Raw genomic sequence first — 24,217 nt, 5'->3', positions numbered from 1 at the left:
GAATATTGAAATTTTTATGTGTACAATATAGATGGAATTTATATCATTTGACTGCAATTAATAATTATTATTACAAACTACTTTTAAAAGTAAAATTAGGGGGTTAACACCACATGGTTCACACGTGATAGCCTGCAAAATTTGTTTACATATAAAACAAAATGAAGACGAAATAAGAGTCAAATTACTATCTTTGTTTAGATTTGAGAATAAAATAATCCTGGATATGCAAATTAATAATATTTTAACATGATAGTAAAATATATTAGTAATCCGCAATGATAATAATTACCGGTATTTAATAATACTATTATTTTCGAATCCATTTTCGGATTCCACTTCTGATTTTAAATTACAAAACGGAAGTAAATTAAAAGTTTGGGACCAGGAAGTTCCTGCTTTTGTTGTTGCAGTTGACAGGAGGCACACTAACAAGGAAGTATATTTATGATAAAAATGTTAAAATCAGTGTAAGCCTTCTGTAACAATGGGCGATTTTTCATGGAAACCTGCAAAAAAGAAATATGGTGTTGGTAAGATGATTATTGATATTTTTCCTTTCGGTGTTTTTAATCAAATCATGACAAATGTCATAATTTAAAATAACTTTTTAAGAGGGTTGCAACTTGTTACGTTTGTAGTGTCTTACGGGCACTACTACTGCACAGACCATCTGTCATTACACTTTTACCTGTCAATTGTATAATGCAAGAGGTATGAACAGATTCGTATAAGACAGACCCTAGTTTTTAAACACTAAGTCAGTAAGTGACTAAGGCACATTTTCCACCTAATTCATCAACTGGGTGCATTTCCTCTACCACGATTTGCTAAACTTTAATTTTGTCTTAAGTATTTAATCTACTAAAGTTATTTTTCTGTAGCCAGGGCTGGGTTAATTACAGTGTCTTCCATCACTTGGAGACCCCATCACTGGTTTAGTATATTATTTGTTAGGGGAGTGGTGCTGGGTTCCGGCTGGCGCGATGGTTAGGCGGATGCGGGTGTTGGTTCGGGGTGGGTGGGGGGAGGGGGGATGCCACCAGAAATTAGGGGTTAGACGCTTAGGCGTAGGCATTTTGGATTTAGGGAGAGATAGGATTGTCTGGGGCCTTCCCCTGTCCCTCGCTCTCCCTGGTCCTCCTCCCTCGGCCACGCTGAAGATACAAATGGACCCGGTACCTCCTCATAAAGGTAAATTACTCTTAGTATTATATTTTAATATCAGCCTCCTGTGACAACCTTCAATCAACAACCTCCAACCTCGTTCCAGATAGGGCTTAGAGTTTGTTGTATTATTTTAATTTAAAATGGTGAAAAATTTATTAGTCTAGGAAAATTTTGGATATAATAATAGTTTTTAAATAAATTTTTGGACTACACCTTCAAATTTTTTTTATTTTATATATAGTTAAATTTGTCCCCCTATATATATTTTTAATTTTGGAGTAAAATTCAAAATTATCCCGTTAAATTTTCTGTCCCGGAGTAGACCTCTGGCTATCCAGAACTCGACCCCGGGACAGACATGCTTGAAACCTTCGTGGTATGGAAGCATGTGAATAAATAAATGAATGAATGAGTTCATCAAGATTAACCTCGAGTGCGGTCAAAATAACGACTACCATCACGTTTTCCCACTATAATCGTGTATTGTGATCTATTTCGAGCTCATGGAGACCAAGAAATACTTACTTTGAAACGATCTTCACTTTGAATTAAAGGAAAAAAGTCCCAACTGTATTTTTTTTTTTACTGAGCGGATTCTAGCAGCCAATTACGCTGGCAGACAATTTAAGCAGACACACATGGTGACATTATGAACACCGGACTCATTTGCCTTTCGGTTGTTATCTGTATTTCCCACACTTTTAAACACACTGTTATGCTAATTTATATTAGTATTCACTATAACTTAAAGACCACAACCCAATGGCCGATAAATATGTTTTTTTTATTTTTTATAAATATTAATTTCATCCATCTGTAGGCCCTTTTATAATGTGTGACAGGTTAAAAAACCCAAAACATACTTATCGGTTAATCTGGTTTGTGGTCTTTACGAAAGTAGTTGAACACCCACATCTTACTGTTGTACAGAATGATTTTTAAGTGATACTTCAGATGTTAAAAAAGTGCTTAATAAAACTGTTATGTTGTATAAATTATACAGATATTAGTAACAATATAAGACTATAAAAATTAGTCTTGGTTGTTCTTTTGTTTTTGTGGGGTTTTTTTATATGAAGATACTCATTAAAACTCTGAAATTGTTAAGTTATAGTGAATACTAATAATTAGCATAACAGTGTGTTTAAAAGTAGGAAATACAGATAACAACTGAAAGGCGTATGAGTCCGGTGTTTAGAACATCGCCATGCGTGTCTGCTGAAATTGTCTGCCTTTGTAATTGGCTGCTAGAATCTGCTCGGTAAAAACCCCCCACAGTTGGGACTTTTTCCCTTTAATTCAAAGCTCAAAATAGATCACAATACACGATTAGGGTGGGGAAACATGATGGTAGTTGTTATTTTGACCGCAATTCCATTCAGATCTGCTAACGGCTTAATGCCTCGGCAGGATTAACCTCGCATTGTGCTTGCACTTGAGGTTAATCTTGATGAACTAATTTTTCACCTAGACTCTAGTTTTAACCCATAAAAATGGACACTAAGTATGGTTAATTTACAAACCTGTAACAAATTTGGATACACAGAGTGAAAAAAGACTCTGTGACATTGAAATACCCCTAAAAATAGACTAAAATGCGACTCTGTCCATAACCGTTACTTCTCAGACGCACGTGCATTTTTAAAGATATGAAAAAATGCATTTTGTGGTACTAGAAACACCAGGATGTCCAGAAACACTTCGGTTGTACGGAAATGGATAATCTACACAATCAAATATATAAGTAATGTTTGATTTCAATGATCATAAGCGGCTATAATATTGAAAAATATGCCTTAGTGTTTAAAAACAAGGGTATATCCCTTTAAGTTTAAGTTTTAAAAGATGAAATAAATAAAAAGTACCATTCCTCACAATTTTTGGTGACTGAATCATTAAGTACAGTGTATTGTAATATATCAGTTATCCATTTTTGTTCACATTCGCAAACTTCTAAAACATGAGACTTGGTTATGTTCTTTTTATCTTGCTGCTTAAGATTTTATTATGCGCATGTTACATCAGCAGCCATTGTAGGGACCTCCATACACGCTCAGTATACATCTGAAATTTCCAGTGGGTTCTGATGATTCCACCTGTTTGCAAGCAAAACACTCTTTTCCATAAAATTTAAAATCCCAAGGCCTATTCTAGCATTGTCAAAATACATGTAAACTGCCAATTTAAATTAGCAGTTTAATTGCATTATTTAAGAAGGTGATTATCATTGTAATTTTTTTGGAATAAGCAATCTCTTACTGCAAAACATAATGAACTCCGTGCATTCACTATCAATGAACCGGCCTCGGTGGCATCGTGGTTAGGCCATCGGTCTGCAGGCTGGTAGGTACTGGGTTCAGATTCCAGTCGAGGCATGGAATTTTTAATCCAGATACCGACTCCAAACCCTGAGTGAGTGCTCTGCAAGGCTCAGTGGGTAGGTGTAAACCACTTGCACCGACCAGTGATCCATAACTGGTTCAACAAAGGCCATGGTTTGTGCTATCCTGCCTGTGGGAAGCGCAAATAAAAGATCCCTTGCTGCTAATTGGAAAGAGTAGCTCATGTAGTAGCGACGGCGGGTTTCCTCTAAAAATCTGTGTGGTCCTTAACCATATGTCTGACGCCATATAACCGTAAATAAAATGTGTTGAGTGCGTCGTTAAATAAAACATTTCTTTCTTTCTTTCTTTCACTATCATTGAACTGGCCTAGGTGGCATCGTGGTTAGGCCATCGGTCTACAGGCTGGTAGGTACTGGGTTCAGATCCCAGTCGAGGCATGGAATATTTAATCCAGATACCGACTCCAAACCCTGAGTGAGTGCTCCGCAAGGCTCAGTGGGTAGGTGTAAACCACTTGCACCGACCAGTGATCCATAACTGGTTCAACAAAGGCCATGGTTTGTGCTATCCTGCCTGTGGAAAGCGCAAATAAAAGATCCCTTGCTGCTAATTGGAAAGAGTAGCTCATGTAGTAGCGACGGCGGGTTTCCTCTAAAAATCTGTGTGGTCTGTAACCATATGTCTGACGCCATATAACCGTAAATAAAATGTGTTGAGTGCGTCGTTAAATAAAACTTTTCTTTTCACTATCATTGACAGCTGATTAAAGGTCCTATGTCAAAGTTGAAACTACAATGTTTTGTTATTTTCACATTTATTTAAAATAAATAACTACAAATTAATCAATACCATGCATAATCTATAAATAATTAACTCATTAATAATAATTTGTAAAAGTCTTGTACTGGACAATAGGAGGGATTTCCTGAATAATTTATGACTAAATATAGCATGGTCACCATCTTTGTTTTTGTGTCGGTTGTATGCAAATAATTATGGAAAAAATTTAGTGTCTTGAATGTGTTCTGCATAAAACAGTGATGTTAATGAGTTAATTAATTTTTTCTACTAGTAAATGGAATTATTTGGTTGTAGTATTTTATAAGCATATAACACATACGTTTCCAAACAAAAAGTAATAAATGATTTTGGTGGGAACTGCCATTATTGCAACTTTGAGCAGTACATGCAAATCTATTATTGTGGAACCTATTTTTAACGCAATAAATTTAAAACATCAATTACATGGACATAATGGTCTTCGTAAAAAGAAAATGGATGGCCTGAATTTATTTTTGCGTGACAACCTATAAATTGGTTATGCAAATTTTCAATTCTCATGGTCTGTAATAGCAGTGTGCTGGGGTTTTGTTAATCAAGCATTCCATTTCTTTCAGTCATCCACCGTTATGAAGCGGGCTCTGTTCGTGCCAGCATCCCACTGCAGATTGGTGAAACAGTGCACATATGGGAGGTCTACAGCAGTGCAGGACGTGGGAGTGGTATTGTCAAGTTGTTGTATTTTGATAACTGAAAATCTCGGTCATTAAATCAATCACTGAGTCATTGATATAATTTGTGTGTGTGTGTGTGTGTGTGTGCAGGGAACATTTTGTTCAGTATCGTGTTGTGATTTGCAACAAAAGTTTCAGAGATCGCTACTAAATTTTGAAACATTAAACACTAGTTGCTAATAATTTTTCAATTGACTAGAAATATCGCTAATCAAAATTTTGAAAACAAACTGTTCCCTGGTGTGTCTGTGTGTGTGTGTGTGTGTGTGTGTATCCCTGTGTGTGTGTGTGTGTGTATCCATGTGTGTGTGTGTGTGTGTTTATTAAATGTTAATAGTAACTGGCAGGTGACTTTTTAAAATAACAATTGCTACTTCCATCACCACCATCACCCCTCACCTACATGTACTTTTCATGCTTTTGTTATGGCAGAGATACCTACACTTGCAGCCCTCATAATTTGCCATGGCAATCAGCAGTGCCTCTGCAAAAAAGCTGTTGCGAAATTGATCTGCTATGATTTACTAGGTCTATGTTATTATCTGTACTCAATTGCCGACTCAAAATTATCCTTTTGAGGACTGCACCTGTATTTTCCTATTTTTTATTGGTTACAGAATGATATACCGGGACATGTATTGTGTTATCAATGTGTTTAATTGCAATTTCTATTTTTTTTTACAATAACGCAAATATTAGTCATTGTTAGGTCTATCGGAATTAAAAAGAGCATTTGATGTAACAAGTGATTCACCAATCTCTGTCACATTTTTCTGTTTTTCTATTCCCTCCCCACATTTATTTCAGTTATACATGCAACACAGAATAATGATTAAACAAATAAAAGTCTACTGTGAAAATTATAGTTTTTTTTTTAACTAGCAGATTGATTCAATTGACGATGGATTTACATTTTTAGTTCATTATTCTGTTCACCTTTATCTCAGATAAATTTTATTTATTTATTTATTATTGTTATTTTTCTAATAGCAACATGGTATCGAGGCTACTCCCTGAGCAACAGATGCAAAAAGGTAGGCTTTGACAGTAAAGTGATCTTTGAACCATTTGTACATGCTAAATTATAGCTTACTACCGGCCTCAGTGGTGTCGTAGTTCAACCATCGGACATATACGGCTGGTAGGTAATGGGTTCATAGCCCGGTACTGTCTCCCACCCAGAGCGAGTTTTAACGACTCGATGGGTAGGTGTAAGACCACTACACCCTCTTCTTTCTCACTAACTATTAACAGCTAACCCACTGTCCTGGACAGACAGCCCAGATAGCTGAGGTGTGTGTGCCCAGGACAGCATGCTTGAACCTTAATTGGATATAAGCATCAAAATAAGTTGAAATGAATTGGTAGACATATTGTGATATTTCTTCTTTGAACCAATATGGTATCCAACCATTGGTATTAGAAACTGTGGTATATGCTATCCTTTTTGGTGTCAGTTTAGTTTTCTCCAAGCCTCCAGATGAAATGTTACCATTTATACCAAATGGGAAATAGTTTAAAATGTGCTGTGTTGTTGTTAAACAAATATAACTTTGACATTCCTTTTCCACGATTATCCATCATAACATTGCCTATAGAAACTGAGTCGTTTCTTTACACAAACATTAAATTTTGATATTTAATTATAGGGAATATTTCCTGCTTCCTACATTCATCTGAAGCATTGTCGGGTGGATAATGAAGGGTAAGAGTAATATTATTTTTATTTACAATGATGTTTACACCATTCTTAATTTGTTCTTTGTGTTAGACTTTTCCACTGATTCTTGCATGAGTTCATCAATGCCACAAATAATAGTTTTATAGATTTAATATATTCATCTTAGATGCATTGATATTGTTAGTTTTATTCTGCACATTCATGATGATGTATTCAGACAAGATATGAAGACTAGATAATTTACAATGCCTGATTTGACTCATTTCCTTTAGGATAGATTTTCACTTACATATTTTTAGTCCGTTACTTGTTCAGCCAGAGGGGATTAGTTTTTTCCCCGTCTCAGTCCTTTTCTTGATCTATCTGTCTTTCTGTCTATCTGTCTGCTTGTTCATCTGTCCCATATATAGTTTTTTAACACTTTTTTTTCTTCTCCGCAATGCCTTAAGGCATTGAGCTGGAATTTTATGTACGGTTACAGGTCAGGTTTGACTTTTATGACGATTTACTCTTTTTTTTGTCAGAGTTATGGCCCTTGAATTTATGAAATATGAACATTTGTGGGGTCCGATAGGGGACATGTATTGCTTTTGCAATACTCTTAAAATGCTTAACTTTGTTGGTTTCAGTATGGTAATATATACACTTATATATAGCTGAACAAAATGTGCATATTTATTTATGAATTAAGAGTTCAAGAAATTGACAGTGCAGAAGGCATCCTACATTTTGACCATTAATGGCCAGTTAATAAATTTTATGTGATCGAAAGTTGCAACTGCATCTGAAGAATATCACAAAACAATATGCCTTGAGAAAAAAATAATGCGGATGATCTGATCTAAATGACTTTAAAAATACAATGGGCTGTCTTAAATATCAAAGATACAATGGGCTGTCTTTTAAATATCAAAGAAAAATACAATGGGCTGTCTTTAAAACATTAACGAAAAATACCCTTCAATTGGCTGTCTTTTAAATATTAAAGAAAAGAGCACAGCAACATAGTTTTTTTCAGGTAATATATTTTAAATATTCAAACTATCTTCACAGAAATGTTTAAAAACAATTTACCTGTAGTTTTCTCCAGACATTTTACCTCTGGATCCTAATATTTTATATCTGGAAGGAAAAATAATATTACTATAACTTGTTGTTTTATAATATTTAATAATTCAGTTATCTAGACAGACAATAGTAAGTGTAGGAAACCCGTCTTTCCTTTTTATGTTTGTTTAATTTGTGTTAATATTTATGATTTAATTCAGGGTGTTAATAGATTTAAAAGCTGACTCAGACTGTCTGCGTGACAAGTGGTAAGACTTGATTTTCACCCTAAGGCCAAGTTAAAAATTAACATGTTTCTTGTCCAGTACGAAGCAAATGTTTAGAAAATATTTAATTTAAATTGCTTACTGAAAAAGACAATGAAAAGGGGGTCATATATGAATAAATAATATTCTGGATGAAAAAAAAGAGAAGAAAAATTGGAAGAGAAAAAAAACACTGGAAAAAGAAGCATGTAATTTTTTTACTGGGCCCACCCCATCTCTGTGCCTGGAATTTGAAGATCATAACTATTTAATAATAATATAGTTAATAATTATTGACTTATTATATAGAACTATAGCACTTAGTAATCATTTGCATCCAAATATTCAGTATTTTGAATGCCATTTAGTACTAGTAGTTGATAGACAAGAAAATTAAATGTTAGCTGGCCTTTAACAAAGCTGTCTGACCTAAACCCAGTACCTTTTGTGTGGTTTCATTGTTGAATAAATTTGTAATGTTAAATATCATGTCATAGTTTTGGTCACTGACACAGTATTTTACATTAAGTAATATTTATGTTAACCTTTATGTTTGGCCAGTATATACCAGATTTTTAGACAGTGTTAATTACATGTGTTTGTTGATTCAAGATTATTTTAAATAAAAATACTTTCGATCGCTTTGCAATTTGTTCTTTTAATTGCATTTGAATAGGTTTTTAACTACTAAAAATTAGATATATTTTTATATTTAATTGGTTGTATTTTGTACACATTGTGATATTTGTTTTGTTTTAAAATAAAAGATTTTAGATACCGGGTACTTAATTTTTGTTTCCCTCTGCCCAACCCCCCCCAAACCCCCCCCCCCCCAAAAAAAACAACAACTTGGTTATGAATAATTTAAATTTAATAATATTTATAGTCTGTATTCATATTCAGTAGTCCAACGTTTAGTCTATAAATTAATTAAAATGTTGCACACATTTTATCCTTTCCCCCCACATTTCACAAGTATAAAATGTATACTTTATTTTTTCAACATTGAAAATAAGTCATTGCATTATGCTGTATCTTGGCATTTGGTTAGGCACTATTAAATTTAATAATACATGAACCAAGTATTGTTTTAAAAACTTTTGTCTCTTTTGGCTTGCACACCCTTACATTCTTTATTTGCTTTACATTTAACTTTTATGTATCTTTTTAAAAGTAATTTAGTGATTACTAAAACATTACTAGAAATAAAATTTTGTCGATTATAAAAATTTTGTTTTATCCCCTCCCAACTTTTAAATAATAATAAAAAAATACACAGATAATTAATAAAATCTCAGATTCATTATTACATTAAATCCTAAAAATACTCTAGTGGAACAAAAACAGGTAGTCAACATGATCCAGGGAATTGTTTTGAAAACATTTTTGTGATGTTTTGTGGTGTTTGCCTTCCTATACACAAATCACTCCCTATCCTGATTCAAAGTCACTTTGCATTTATGATACATGTATATATATAATATCTTTATTATTCTTACATATTCTCTTTTATTTAAGCCTCTTAAAGTCTTATGCATGAGTAGTTATTAGCAAAAATGGAAACAGAGGGCGATATAAAACGTGTGGTGTTTACTTTTCATTACTGATAAATGAAAGCTCCTTAATTATCTGGTATGTAATTTAGCTTCCAGCATCATGCTTACAAAACTAAACGTAGAACTTAGATTCTGATGCCTTGCAGACTGCATGACAATGATTTTAGGCACTAAGGGCTAAATTTAAGTAGCCTATTTTCTTTGAACACAAATGTTAAAGCACTGTAAAATCTATATATGAGAGAGAGAGAAAGAGAGAGAGAGAGAGAGAGAGAGAGAGAGAGAGAGAGAGAGAGAGAGAGAGAGAAGGAAGGAAGGAAGGAGATACAGAGGAGAGAGACACGCACAGAGAGAGATGGAGACAGAGGAGGGAGGGAAGAGAGGAGATAGAGGGAGGGGAGAGAGACAGACAGAGAGAGATAGATGGAGACAGGAGGGTGGGGGGGGGGAGGGGAGAGAGAGAAAGATAGATAAGGAAGAAAGAGAGAGAGAGAGATAGAGAGACTTCTACAATTGCTACATAGACTACTCCTACTGAAAAAGCAGCAAGCAGAAAATGATTTGTTTAAGATAAAAACAGGCTATCTAAATTCAGCCCTAGGTGTTTATACGCATGGGTCTATGGGTGATGTGATTTTAGAATTAAATACGTTATTTATTTATATAGATCTCAAATAATCACAGACTTGATATTTAAATTCAGATACTGATTAGTTTTCTCATGAATTTAATCCACATGTTATGAATAATTTTGTGTACATAATGAAGAATTGCAGTTTTGACTGAACGCCTATTGTTACTGGGTTACAGCATATTTCATGGGCTGATTACTGAATTCCCCTTGCTGCACCCATAGAATTAAAGTTTGTTTTGTTTAACAATACCACTAGAGCACATTGATTTATGAATCATCAGCTAGTGGATATCAGATATTTGGTAATTTTGACATATAGTCTTGGAGAGAAAACTTGCTATATTTTTCCATTAGTAGCAAGGGATCTTTTATATGCACCATTCCACAGACAGGATAGTATATACCATAGCCTTTTATTTACCAGTCGTGGTGCACTGGCTGGAATGAGAAATAGGCCCATTGACGGGGATCGATCCTGGACTGACCATGCATCAAGCAAGCACTTTACCACTGGGCTACATCCCACCCCCACCTCTACAGTTTCCTGGTACTGCACCCTGAATATGAATAACATCTTTTGGTTGGGAGTAGTACTATTGACGCTGGGAGAAAGATATATATCCCTGTAGCATTCATAATTATGTTTCTTGGTAGAAGGTCATATGTCCGAAGTACATGGCTACATGTAAGTATTACACCACAGAAACTATGTAATGAACTTGGAACAGTTGTTGCTAAAGCCTCTGCAAGTACTGTTCCTCAATATTTAAAGCAAGTCTTATATATATAAGCATCTGTGATAATGTTTTCAAATCTATGTTATCATGCTGACTGTTTTAAAATGTGTGATAAGTTGTGTTGGTGATGTAATTATTGTTTTATATTTTTATTACTACAGCATCATATGTTGTTTTTATGCCCTTTTTTAGACTTTATTTTTGGTATGTCATGTTGATATGTGTCTGTATGTCTTTTATGAATATGACTCCACTAGCCACCTCAGAGGATCCATTCAACTGATTGGGTTTTTCTCGTTCCAACCAGTGCATCATATTTGGTCAAGGGCTTCTCTGTGGGAAAGTGCATCTAAAAAATCCCTTGCTGTATTATAATAAAATGTAGCAAGTTTCCTTCGTTGACTATGTATCAGAGTTACAAAATGTTTGACATCTAATAGCCGATGATTAATTGATTAATGTGCTTTAGTGGTGTCGTTAAACAAAAACAAAACAAACAAACTTTCAATACTGTTTACACTGTTTTATGGATAAATTTATAAATTTTGGATAAATTTATGTTGAATGTCATTTACCTTTTGTTTAACATCTCGGGTTCATAGCAACGATATCCAGCGGGGGATACAACCTCTAGTGGGGGTTCACAGCCATATATTTACCTTTATAGAGAAGAAAAGAACCCCCATACATTTTTGTCCTTGAGCGTTTTTGGGTGCACAGGCCCCTCCCCTCAGTTCCTGTGAGCTTTCACTTAATAGCTGAAGTGCTTTCATGCTGGTGTGTGGTTAAACAATCATTCGTTAATTCATTATTGTAAAAAGTATACATTGAGGCAGATATATTACAGTTACAGTGAATGAGATCTTCAAGTTGCTGACTAAGTATTTTAAAAGTCCTGTGTTGAATAGCCATATTTCATTTCATTCACTTTATTTTTTCATTTGTTTTCATGCTTACATCTAAGTATGATTCAGGCATGCTGTCCTCGGCACACATCTCAACTAGTTTGTTGTCGGTCTAGGACAAAAGGTTTTAGAGATAAGTTAGAAGTTGGTGTAGTGGCCTTGCACCTCCCATTTAAACCATCTAAACGTAACTCTTTGAGATCTCATACATGTAGATTCAGACCCAGCACTTACTGGTCAGTGTCTTGACCACTCTGCCACTGATTTATATAAATGTCCTACATATTAACTCTTTGTATGCTGGCGGAAGCAAATGCTACCCAATGTTATATATAACTTCCTGAGCCACTGCCAACATGAGTTACTGTGCAGAGGAATCCTTTTATTTCAATCGAAATCTAAATCTGAAAGCAAAAAAGAAAGAAATGTTTTATTTAACGATGCACTCAACACATTTTATTTACGGTTATATTGCGTCAGACATATGGTTAAGGACCACACAGATTTTTAGAGGAAACCCGCTGTCGCTACTACATGGGCTACTCTTTCCAATTAGCAGCAAGGGATCTTTTATTTGCGCTTCCCACAGGCAGGATAACACAAACCATGGACTTTGTTGAACCAGTTATGGATCACTGGTTGGTACAAGTGGTTTACACCTACCCACTGAGCCTTGCGGGTTTGGAGTCAGTATCTGGATTAAAAATCCCATGCCTCGACTGGGATCCGAACCCAGTACCTACCAGCCTGTAGACTGATGGCCTAACCACGACGCCACCGAGGCCGGTCATTTAAATCTGTGTCTCTGCACTATCATACTAATAATTAACATAATTTAGCCAGTGGTAATGGCTAGGGGTATCTTTTTATAGCAGCAAGTAAAGCGTTAGGTGGTGGCTCTAAAATATGCCACTGATAACAACTTTTAACAGTTTTGTACTAAAGGTACTTATTGGTATTGTGAGATGCCTGAAATCAATGATTATTTATCTTATTTAACCATGTGTAAGTGTTATACATTTTAAGACAATCTTCACATGATTATTTTTTCTTCTGTGTTCGATCTTCAGGCCGTATGAGTCGATCACCCCCGATGAAGACTGCGTCATCACAGAGGTCACATTTGTTCTCAGGGAGTGGAATGTGGCATGGAAGAAACTCTTTGTGGTGAGCTCTTTAATTTTTGAATCACTAAATAGAGAGTAACTAGTTAATGACGTATGATATCGGCTTTATCCTGTTAAGGTAAGAATGGGAAATTTCTCATTTGGCCTGAACCAGTTATTTTAACTTTATCCTGCAGCCACCATTTCTATTGACAGAATATGATGACGGATAAAGCAAAGTACTAACAGGATATGACTTTTGACGTCACTCGTGATGACCGATTATGTGACGTCACATGCATAGCCTACATTACAAAATCTCTCATTTGACCTCTAGATCATCATACAATGTGGCTGAAATAACAGAAATAATAGCTTTTCCCCTTAATTGTTATGGTCTGCAGGATAAAGATAATGAACTAGTTAATGATGTCGGATATCTGCTTTATACTGTTCAGGCTGAATGAGAAATTCCGTTCGGCAGAGCCTCGCGGAATTTCCCATTCTTACACAGGATAAAGCAGATATCCCATGTCATTAACTAGTTATTCTCTATTTATCCTGCAGACCATAAAAATTGAGGGTAAAAGCTATTACTTCTGTTATTTCAGCTACATTGTATGATGACCTAGAGGTCAAATGAGCGATCTTGTGTGATGTCACATAATGGGTCATCATAAAATCGCCTATAGAAGCAGTGGTTGCAGGATAAAATTCAGTAATACTCAATGGTCATAGTTTCAACATAATCAGTAATTCTTATGATTCTGAAAGAATAAAACTGTTTTTACATTTTCAATCTTTATTTTTATTTTTACAATTCTGGATTAATGTTCTTTGTTTATATTTCTATCATAACAGCATTGAAAACTTTATATTATTATATTTCTCAAAATAAAAGCGCCATTTATATTTGTATAAATTTCTAGAATATTGCACCACTTTATAGTATATATTTTTTGTCTAGAATTTGACACAGTTTCTTAACTTTATGTTTCTAGAATAATGGATCCCTGTTTAAGTCTCTACACGAAGTGATGCTGCAGCTGATTAAGATCCGGGGAAAGCTGATATCCAACACACTAACGAATGACAAGGCGCAGGAGGTCAAAGAGGAAATGATATCTCTCATTGATTGGGGAAATGGGTACGATCATAGCTCTTCAAATGGGAAATAATATCTCACATTTATTGGGGAAATGGATACGATCATAGCTCTTCAAATGGGAAATGATATCTCATTGATTGGGGACATGGGTACGATCATAGCTGTTCAAATGGGAAATAATATCTCTCATTGATTGGGGAAATGGGTACAATCATAACTCTCCAAATGGAAACTAGTATCTGTCATTTATTGGGGAAATGGGTACGATCATAGCTCTTCAAATGGGAAATGATATCTCTCATTGATTGGGGAAATGAGTCATAGCTCCTCAAAGCAAAAAAAAAATCTCATTAAATAAATTGAGATTAATTTTAAAACATAGAATCCTTTATTTTCTTGCAGAAAACTTGGCATGGACCGAGTTCCCCGGATAAACGGAGAGCAGGTGGATGCAGACAAACTGAGTGCCATCAAACTATATCGAATTCACAAGCAGAGTGAGAGTGAAAGTGAGTCCAAAGATGACCAACATGGAGATCAGGAGACTATGCTAGAAAAACCGGTATGGGCCACTTCAGGTTCCAATCATATTTTTTTGTGGGAAACGTTTGCCAGTATTTCAGGGAAAATTTGTTTTCAAATGTTTGATCAGTGACAGTTGACAATACATTTTTAAACTAGACTTAAGTCAATTGTATTTTATTCAAATATATGATACACTAGCAAGTATAAATACCACGAGAAACGTAATATGAATCTGAATTGGGAACAGAGCCCACTGCTTTCCGTGCACCTTTAAAACATCCAGGGCTTAAAATTAAAAGTGTTTTTGTTTTTTTCTTTGGATAAATTATATGTGACACTAATTATAATATATTTGTAACGGCTACATTTTTAAAATTGTTTATCTAAAATTTAGCATTCCCCTTTCTAAAGTAATATTGTTTTCTAAAGGACGAGACCAATTTACCAATGAAAACGGCTCATTACTGTCTAGGGGATGTGTGCTAGACATTTTTATCTAGCATGGCTTTCTGGAACCTTTCTACTGGTTGATTGAATTAGAAAAAACGGTTAGTTGTAAGTAAACAGAGCAGTAAAGCAATATTTCTGATTATTCCAGCCACAGAGTTCTCATGTTGCCACGAAGACTCGTCCGAAATCTAACCTCACAGCATCTTCAATGACCCATTTCTTGTTCAGCTTCAAACACTTTGTGTCTGTGAATATTGGAGAAGAGTCAGAAACATTTCTCTCTCTGTATGATGCAGATACAAATACTTTTATCAGGTACGTAAAATGATGTTTTCACTAAAGTCTGAATCACATTGGTAACAGCTACGATAATTTACTCTCCTACCTTTAATTGCTGTGAGATTTGCCTGACATGTGGTCCAAACATGAATCGTGGGGAAAAACCATTACAATGACACAAGATTCCACATGCCGGATTGTAACCATGTCACCTGTATCAACTTTGCTGAGACCTCCTAGGACAAAAAGCATAGTTTAAAGCATTTGCATTTATGGATTTCTTTTTTCAATTTCAGTGTTATAAAACTTGTAATAAAATGTTTGTTCAATACAGTTTGTTAAAGATATGTTTAACAAAGTGTATAGAACTTTGGTTTTTAAAATTATATAATTAAATTTCTGTTACATTCATTACAACGTAACGTCATCCGATTGGTCCAGCTGTAGCAACGGGAGTTTGTTCATTTTTCGATGAACGTAAAAATTACGTCGTCAGGGAACGTCATATGTGATGACGTCATTTTATATGGGCAAGTTGTCTTAATGAGCGTTATTGTTTATGGATAAAAAATAATTCAAAATAAAGTATGACGTTTTAGTGTTATTATTAGCATGTATCATTCAAATTTAATTATAAGTATTGTCTGTTATTTCTTTTACGTTCATCTGGGTATGAACAAAAAAAATCATCCGCAAACTTATGTGAGAACGGCTTCGCCGATTTACACAGTTTGCGAATGATTTTTTTTGTTCATACCCCGATGAACGTAAAAGAAACAACAGACAATTCTTAAATGTGAATGTGATTAAAAGACTAAGTTATAGTAAATACTGAGAACAGTGTGTAAAGTGGTTTACATAATTTCTATATACATGCACTGATAGGCATATTTAAAACAAAGGCTTGTACAAGTTGTAGGAATAGCTGTGGTAATAAATAGAATAACAAACTCGGTACCAGTTATTATCAAATTTATGTCCCTCGTGAAATAATTTCCAATAAATGGTCCCTCGTTTATTTTCCTTTATGCCTCCCACTCCCATGTACATAGTTTGACACCCAATAGCCGATGTGTTTTTCATGCTAGGGTATTGTTCAACATTAATTCCTTCCCTCCCCTGTGTAATAGTTCTGAAACATACCGAAACTAAATCATCATGTTGGCTTGATTTGAACTTGCTGGAAAAAATTTATCTTTTTCTGCAGGGCCAATATATTGCTTGTACTGGGTATATTGTATTTTTGTTTCACCCCAGTGTGTATAGTGAGACCATTATCTCTTAAAATTTAGCATTGATGAAAATAAAATTCATAAAAACTTGCATCATCAATGTTCTGTCAAAAGTTAACTAACAAAACATTAATGGTTGTTTTACTTAATAAAACCACTAGAGCATATTGATTTTTTTTATTCATCGGCTATTGAATGTCAAACGTTTTTTAATTCTGACGTATGGTCTTAGAGACCTGGTACATTTTTCCATTAGCAGCAAGGGATCTTTTATATACACCATCCCACAGACAGGAAAGCACATACCATGACCTTTAAAACACGTTGGGACAAGAAATAGCCCAATAAGTCCTAGATCCTAGAGTGGTCGTGCATCAAGCAAGTGCTTTACCACTGGGCTACGTCCTACCCTCATGATTAACTAATAAGAAAGTACGTATAAGTTTTACTTAGAATTGTTGACTTCAGAATCACTTTTCCTCAATTAACCATTGGAGTTTTCTGCTTTACAACATAGGTTTTCAGCAAGGAGGTTGAAAAACCATAAGATAATCACTGTCTTGGAAAACATAAAATAGTCTTTTACACTGGAAAGCAAAACCTTCACTTCAATGAATTTGGTTGTAAAATATATAATATGCAAATGTATTTTTCAGTGAGAAATTCTTGGTTCGATATTCAAAGCAAGGAATGCCAGTGGACATGAAAAAACTTGACGACAATAATTGTTTGTTTACAGTAAGTGTTTTGCAAAATGTATCTTTTTATTATACTTGACTCAGTACAAAACAAGCAAAAAATATCTTAGATATATCCAGAATTCCTCATGTTCAGAAGGGATAAGATAAATCACAAGCGTTTATTCATATTTGTCTCAAGGTTTGCAATTCCTGTTAGTACAATTTAGTACAGTTAGAAGTCTACTATCAAGACCTAAATGTTGACTGATATTTTTTGTTTGTTTGTTTTGTTTAACAACACCACTAGAGCATGTTGATTTATTAATCATTGGCTACAAGATGTCAAACATTTGGTAATTGCGACATATAGTCTTAGAGCGGAAACCTGCTACATTTTTTCATTAGTAGCAAGGGATCTTTTATATACACAATCCCACAGACAAGATAGCACATACCATGGCCTTTGATATACCAGTCATGGTGCACTGACTGGAGTGAAAAATAGCCCAATGAGCCCACTCATTAGACGGACCTCGCATCAGGTGAGTGCTTTACCACTGGTCTGCGTCCCGACCGTTGATTGATATATGCATTTTAAATGTGACCAGAGCAGTGCATGTTGTTTTTTGTTAACTTAGAAGTATATAGTATTTTACAAATAAAAAAAAGAAGTAAAGTTTGTTTTATTTAACGACACCACTAGAGCACATTGATTTTTTATGTTATCATCGGCTATTGGACGTCAAACATATGGTCATTCTGACACTGTTTTTTTTTTTTAGAGGAAACCCGCTGTCGCCACATAGGCTACTCTTTTACGACAGGCAGCAAGGGATCTTTTATTTGCGTTTCCCACAGACAGGATAGCACAAACCATGGCCTTTGTTGAACCAGTTATGGATCACTGGTCGGTGCAAGTGGTTTACACCTACCCATTGAGCCTTACGGAGCACTCACTCAGGGTTTGGAGTCAATATCTGGATTAAAAAACCCATGCTTCGACTGGGATCCAAACTCAGTACCTACCAGCCTGTAGACCAATGGCCTAACCACGACGCCACCTATTTTACAAATAAATGCTTAAGTTTAGAGTATTATAAAGTGTTAAGTGGATACTGAAATCTTATTAGCTGAAATATTTACTTTCAGGACCTAAGTGAATCTGACAAGAAGAAAAACCTGTTTCTGGTGGTCCAGATATACAGATATGGTAAGCACAGTTATTACCCATATGGGCAAAGAGAAGTGGGGAAAGAACAAAAAAATCTCCCCCTAGATACGTTTTGATGTCATAATCAGTGCTTCACTATAGCCTTTGACATCACTACTGATAGCTGATCATTTTAGTGTGTGCAGCAGTTAATTAAGTGTAAGAATAAGTGGCAGTCATGTCAACAACTAATTTATGTCATCAGCGATATGTACGTCACAGCTATGGCACAATGCTGTCTCTTGTTTTCAACTTGCAAACTTGAGCCTCTTCAGACTACTATTCATCATTATTCTTTTTTTTCTTTTTTTTAATGCTTTTTTTTAATGTTTTTTTTTTTTAAATTCATTTAGAGGGGTTTGTATGTATGTGTGTATATATATATATATATATATATATATATATATATATATATATATATATATATATATATATATATATATATATATATATTTTAAAGATAAATTTCAATGTATAATAAGTAAATAAATGTGATTACTTTACACAGGATGCACAAATGTGAAATCTCCAGTGTCTGAAGGTATTATTTTTCCAATGTGGTTCGTTTTCAGTTTGACTCCTATTTAACACTGAGCTTGTATTAGAGTTGATTTGGGAAATTTCATACACGTTTGGCTAATCAGCAATGTGCAGCTCTTGCTTGATGCATCTGACATCACATGTAACCTAAGCCAGAATTATCTCCCTTTTGTGAACTCAAAGAAGATGGGGTTTTTTTCTTCACATATGCTCTGTTTCATATTGTACAGCAATATTGTTTCTGGTCTCATCATACCGGCTAATTTTGTACAGTCATAATGTAATCAAATTCCTATTAAATTATGGATAAAAAAATAAATGAACATGCAAAATTGGGTTTTATTTTCATTTATTTATTCTTGGGATGAATGATAATTTATATATACATGTATTCTGGAATCAGTTTTATACGTACATTTTACTTGTAAACATATTAATTACGCATGTTGAAATTATCAGCTGGTGCTTTCAACATCAAGAATGGAATTTTCAGGTTTGTTTGCACACAAAGAACTATCATCCAATCAGCATGCAATGCTTTAATTAATAAAAATAGTCACAAACATACAGCGAATCACTTTATGACTATAGAATTTTATTCTTAATAGTAAAAACACAATAACATAGAATATATATCATGTTTATTTTGTGTGTATGGAGTTGGCCTACATACTGTACAAAATTACCCGAATCGACTCTAGTTAAATAAATTATAAAAACAGTATTAATTTTGAATAACTGTAATTTTTGAGTTAAATATTATTATTAAATATTGGTTTCCCTTCATCTATTATATATTTTAGTGTGGACACATGGAGATTCCATTCAGTAAAATTTAATGTTTTTCTTTTGACATATATACATGTAACAATTTTTGATATACCATTTGGAGAGATAAAGAGATGGTTAAATTATCTTGTTTTAAGAGTGGAGTCATTTTGACAAAAGTTTTATTTAAGATGAGACTAACAGTCCATTAAGATTTTTGTTACAAAAACATGGAAGGTCTTAAAGACAGGCCTCAGAAAATTGCGAGAACGATAGTTTCGTTCACGTGTTGCTTGCACAAATCTAATTTTGTGTAACCTATTTTTTGTTTGTGCAAAATTTGAATGACCATTTACTTGGATATAACGGATTATGCAAAAAGGAAATAGGTTACCTGGATTTATTTCTGCATAACCAATAAATGAGTCACGCAGATTTTTAATTCTGAGAAGCCTGAAAGATACTGTAAAAGGAAATACATTCACAAAATAATCCATGCGAAAACGCAAAATTATAATTTGATCACAAATTTAATTTCCACACAAAAATAATTCCTTTCAGTGGAAGGTCAGTGACATCAGTTAGCCCAAATAGTGTATCATTGTTCAGGTACAGGACATAATTTTAACCACCATCAGTTAGCCCAAATAGTGTATCATCGTTCAGGTACAGGACATCATTTTAACCACTGACTTTGGCCCACTTCTCTGTTTTCTCTTCAAATGAAATAGCGAGTCAGGTGACTCCTATGGGTTAAAGGTTAATGTGTGGAATGATTAATGGCTGATGGCCAAGTATTGAAATGAATTTAAAATTTATTAATGATATGACGGGGTGAGAGCGAACGTATACCAGTATACATCCATAACATCATTGCAAATTTATGAAATCCCTAGTTGAGGTGCCAAATGCGAAATATTAAGACGTGAAAATGTTTCTCTTTACGGTAGTTATAATGTTTTGTGTGTGTCATACAAATAATGAAGATGCATGGTTTGTAGACTAGTACCAAAATGATGTTTTTTAAATATGCATTACATAGTATTATCAATCATCATATAGAAAACTATAAGGATCTATATTTTTGACTACGTTAATTACATAGTGCTAATCATACTATAGAACAAAGATAATGATACATGTATTTATTTTTCACTTATTCAAATTATGTAGTGCCGATCATAATATAGAAAAAAGATAAATTTGACTCTTTTATAGTGGGCAAGAAGATTATACCACACTTGCACACTACAAACTTGTGCAATAAATAATATGGCAAAACAACTCGTATGTGGTTCTGTATTTATTACATACCACCTTTCTATATAATGATTAACAAAAGTTTAATTAAATAACACAACTTACTTCATCTGGAATTTTATGGAATTGACAGAATGCCGAGCATCCAGGCAAAGAACATGATGTCATTCCTAGTTAGGGACATTATGTCATTCAGGTGAACCCATACTATGCATGCAATATTTTGTATTACATGTATGTTCAATAAAACATTTCTTGTTTATTGCACTGTCAGAATTGTATTTATTACTATTATAGTAAGATTAAATTAGTATGCAATAATAATCTTTGTTTTTCACTACGTTAGGTTACTAACTATGAAAAATTACAACCATCTTATTGGCTGTTGAGATATTAAGATAAGACATTTGGAATAAATCAGGTTAGATGACAGGCCAGGTTAAAAGTATATGCATTCATGAAAAAAGGAAATGATTGTTTTCTTCATTTTGTATTTTTCATTATGATTACTAATCACTTTAAATTTATATCTCCAAAATATAGCAGTCATAACTTGAAACCAAGATAACAAAACAAAACAAGAAAATAGTTATAGAACTTCAAAGAAAATGGCTAACAAAAGTCAGAAATATTTATTACTAATATTTATTAATAAGATGTAAGAAACTATTAATCAATTTTAAAAAGTTAAGATTTGATGGTGTGTGTTTTTGATTTAATATATGACATGTAGAACTGTGGAACTATATAGAAAGTGTATGTTTTGGCATGTTTCGTTTGTGTTTGTTCTAAATATTATTGACTGACACGTTTGTGTAAGAGTAATGTTGGTCACAACTTGACCCTGTTTGAATATGTACTACAGGTAGTGTCTGTTATTTATAAAAAAACATCTAGTACATGTACTAAGTGTTCTAGCTAATATTAATTATTTAATGTGAACCTTTGACAGCACATGACTATTGATTTATACATGCTGTTGTATCCCATTGTTTTAAATTATTTTTGAAAACCGGTGCTAATTGTTTTGCGTTTGTTGAAGTCACGGATTGTTCCCTGCCAAAATGTTTTTGAATATGATGAGTCAGAATTATGTTTATAAAAGCAGAAATTGAAATAACGTCGAGAATGGTCATTCAGGTTACCATGCAGGAGGTTACCATATGACAGTAAAGTCGAGAACAAAACAAAAACAACACAATATGCACTTCAATTGATTGTGTTTTATTTAAATGTACAATGCACATACATGAGTCAGTACAGTGGGGATGGGAGATTGAATAACAAAGAATTAATGTGTATTTTTGAAGGCCTTTGCTGCCCAGAAATATTTGTTAATTTTTTCTTGTGAAATCTAAACATTGTACCTTGAATTACATGACCATAAACAATTACATTCAAATAATTTTATTTACTACTATTTGTTAATCCTCTACTGATCCAACCACTATGTCTTTCTGTCTGTCTGTCTGTCTGTCTGTCTGTCTGTCCATCAGTTCCATAAACAGATTTCAGAACTTCTTTTTTTCGCACTGCCTCATAATATTGAGCTGAAGTTTTGTGTATAGCCTTATCATATATAGTTACAGATCAAGTTTGATGTTCATGGCATTTTACCCATTTTTCACAGAGTTATGGCCCTTGAACTTAAAGAGATACAAAAAGTTGTTGGAACATGTATTGCTTTAGCAGTACTCTTGGAATGCTTGTTAAATTTATATTATTACAAACTCCAATAAGAGTGACAAACATGTTAAAGTTTCACAGTTTCACGTCACAATTTCAGTTTGAATTACATCTCTATATTGACAAGGGCCCCATTTTATGATGCGATCTTAGTGCTAGGATCATTTGAGTGCATAAAGTAGCACTTACGGTGATCTTAGTGCTAAGATTGCTTCGTAAAATTGCTATTTTAATAAATTATTTATAATTGTCGCCAAGGATTCTCAAGAAAAGCACTGATTGTGCCAACCGGCAAAACATTTTCTTAGTTATATAGTGGATCAGTTAATATGAATATATGACAGTCTGTCTCTCTGTCTCTGTCTCTCACTGTCTCTTTATATCTCTCTGTTTAAAATATATGAATAGCCTATGTAATGACAGTGGATTACATCTATCTGTCTCTATTAATCACGTGTTAAAAAACCCATATGTTAGACACACAGGCTTACAGGCACCCATTTTTGTAGAGGGGAGTGGGCAGGCTGTTTTTTTTCACCAAATTAAGTGAAAATGCCTGAATCTGGATAACACATTTTTCTTATATTAGCCTTACTTCGAAACAGCTACATGTATATAGGGTTGCAAATGAATAACTATGCATTCTTACCTGGATTACAACTACTTTTGCTGGTGGAATGATGAAAATTCATTGTAAAAAGGCCTCAGGTTAGTACATTTTGCCCGAATATCTATGATTTCCCCCCAAATTTGAGAATTTGCTCCAGAACTTGGGGGTGGGGCTGGGCAGATGCCCCCTTGCCCACCTCCCCATCTCATACGCTTATGGTTAGACACCCACATAGCCATAGGTTACTGGTAAACCATTTGCTTAGGTTTTGTTAAACATTTTATTTCCTTTATCATTTGTGTAGAACTGATATTTCAGAGTGATATGAACATGTTCTTGTTTTCTCAATCATGCACACCAATTTATGTTTTCAAAGTCAACTTGTGCTTTTCTTAATGAAATTAATTTTTGACTTAATTTGTTTTAGTAACATGGCTGTTTTCTTAACTTTTATTTTGCAGGACGTGTTCTGATGGAGTCAAGCAAAAAAGTTCCAACGTTTAAATACAGGCGGCCTTGGGGTGTAGCAGGTAATTGGCATTTTCCACCATAAAAGTCAAATCACATTTGTAATGTATATAACATTAATACCAATAGTGATATAGAAACTATTATTGTTTAATTACTATTACCGGATGTGCTAATATAACAATGCCCGGAAGTGTATCCTGGGGATACGTCATATCCAAGCAGACGACAAGTCTATGTTCTCAGTTTGAATAAAAGCCACTATCATTTTTTAATGAGTTTGTTGAGCCAGAACATTACAACATTTAAATAATATATTTTTTAAAAATCCATTACAATAAAGAACTGAATTGCTAAATATGAATGGGTGAATCTCTTGTCAGTAGCATGTACAACTTAGTATTTTTAAATTTAGAATAACTCAATATGACAGGCATTTT

General features: G+C 34.0%; 1 protein-coding gene across 5 annotated transcripts in view; it reads left to right on the top strand.

Annotated features, from left to right (window-relative positions):
- The first annotated feature begins 395 nt into the window (after positions 1-395).
- LOC121368141 (dedicator of cytokinesis protein 3-like) overlaps positions 396-24,217 on the top strand; it is a 137,049-nt gene continuing 113,227 nt past the window's right edge. For 4 of the 5 annotated variants that reach the window (XM_041492735.1, XM_041492732.1, XM_041492734.1 and 1 more), the window contains exons 1-12: positions 396-533; positions 4,913-5,017; positions 6,020-6,063; positions 6,679-6,734; positions 12,926-13,022; positions 13,963-14,108; positions 14,472-14,631; positions 15,193-15,359; positions 17,212-17,293; positions 18,385-18,445; positions 18,954-18,986; positions 23,771-23,839. In XM_041492735.1, the coding sequence (XP_041348669.1) occupies positions 488-533; positions 4,913-5,017; positions 6,020-6,063; positions 6,679-6,734; positions 12,926-13,022; positions 13,963-14,108; positions 14,472-14,631; positions 15,193-15,359; positions 17,212-17,293; positions 18,385-18,445; positions 18,954-18,986; positions 23,771-23,839 (1,066 nt within the window). In that variant the 5' untranslated portion in view covers positions 396-487. The remainder of the gene's footprint in view (positions 534-4,912; positions 5,018-6,019; positions 6,064-6,678; positions 6,735-12,925; positions 13,023-13,962; positions 14,109-14,471; positions 14,632-15,192; positions 15,360-17,211; positions 17,294-18,384; positions 18,446-18,953; positions 18,987-23,770; positions 23,840-24,217) is intronic. The other variant, XM_041492733.1, reaches the window with a different exon arrangement.

The sequence above is a fragment of the Gigantopelta aegis genome, chromosome 3 (genome assembly GCF_016097555.1).
Source record: "Gigantopelta aegis isolate Gae_Host chromosome 3, Gae_host_genome, whole genome shotgun sequence".
NCBI lineage: Eukaryota > Metazoa > Mollusca > Gastropoda > Neomphalida > Peltospiridae > Gigantopelta > Gigantopelta aegis.
The sequence above is the reverse complement of the archived record's forward strand: the minus strand, read 5'-3'. Positions and strand labels throughout refer to the sequence as shown.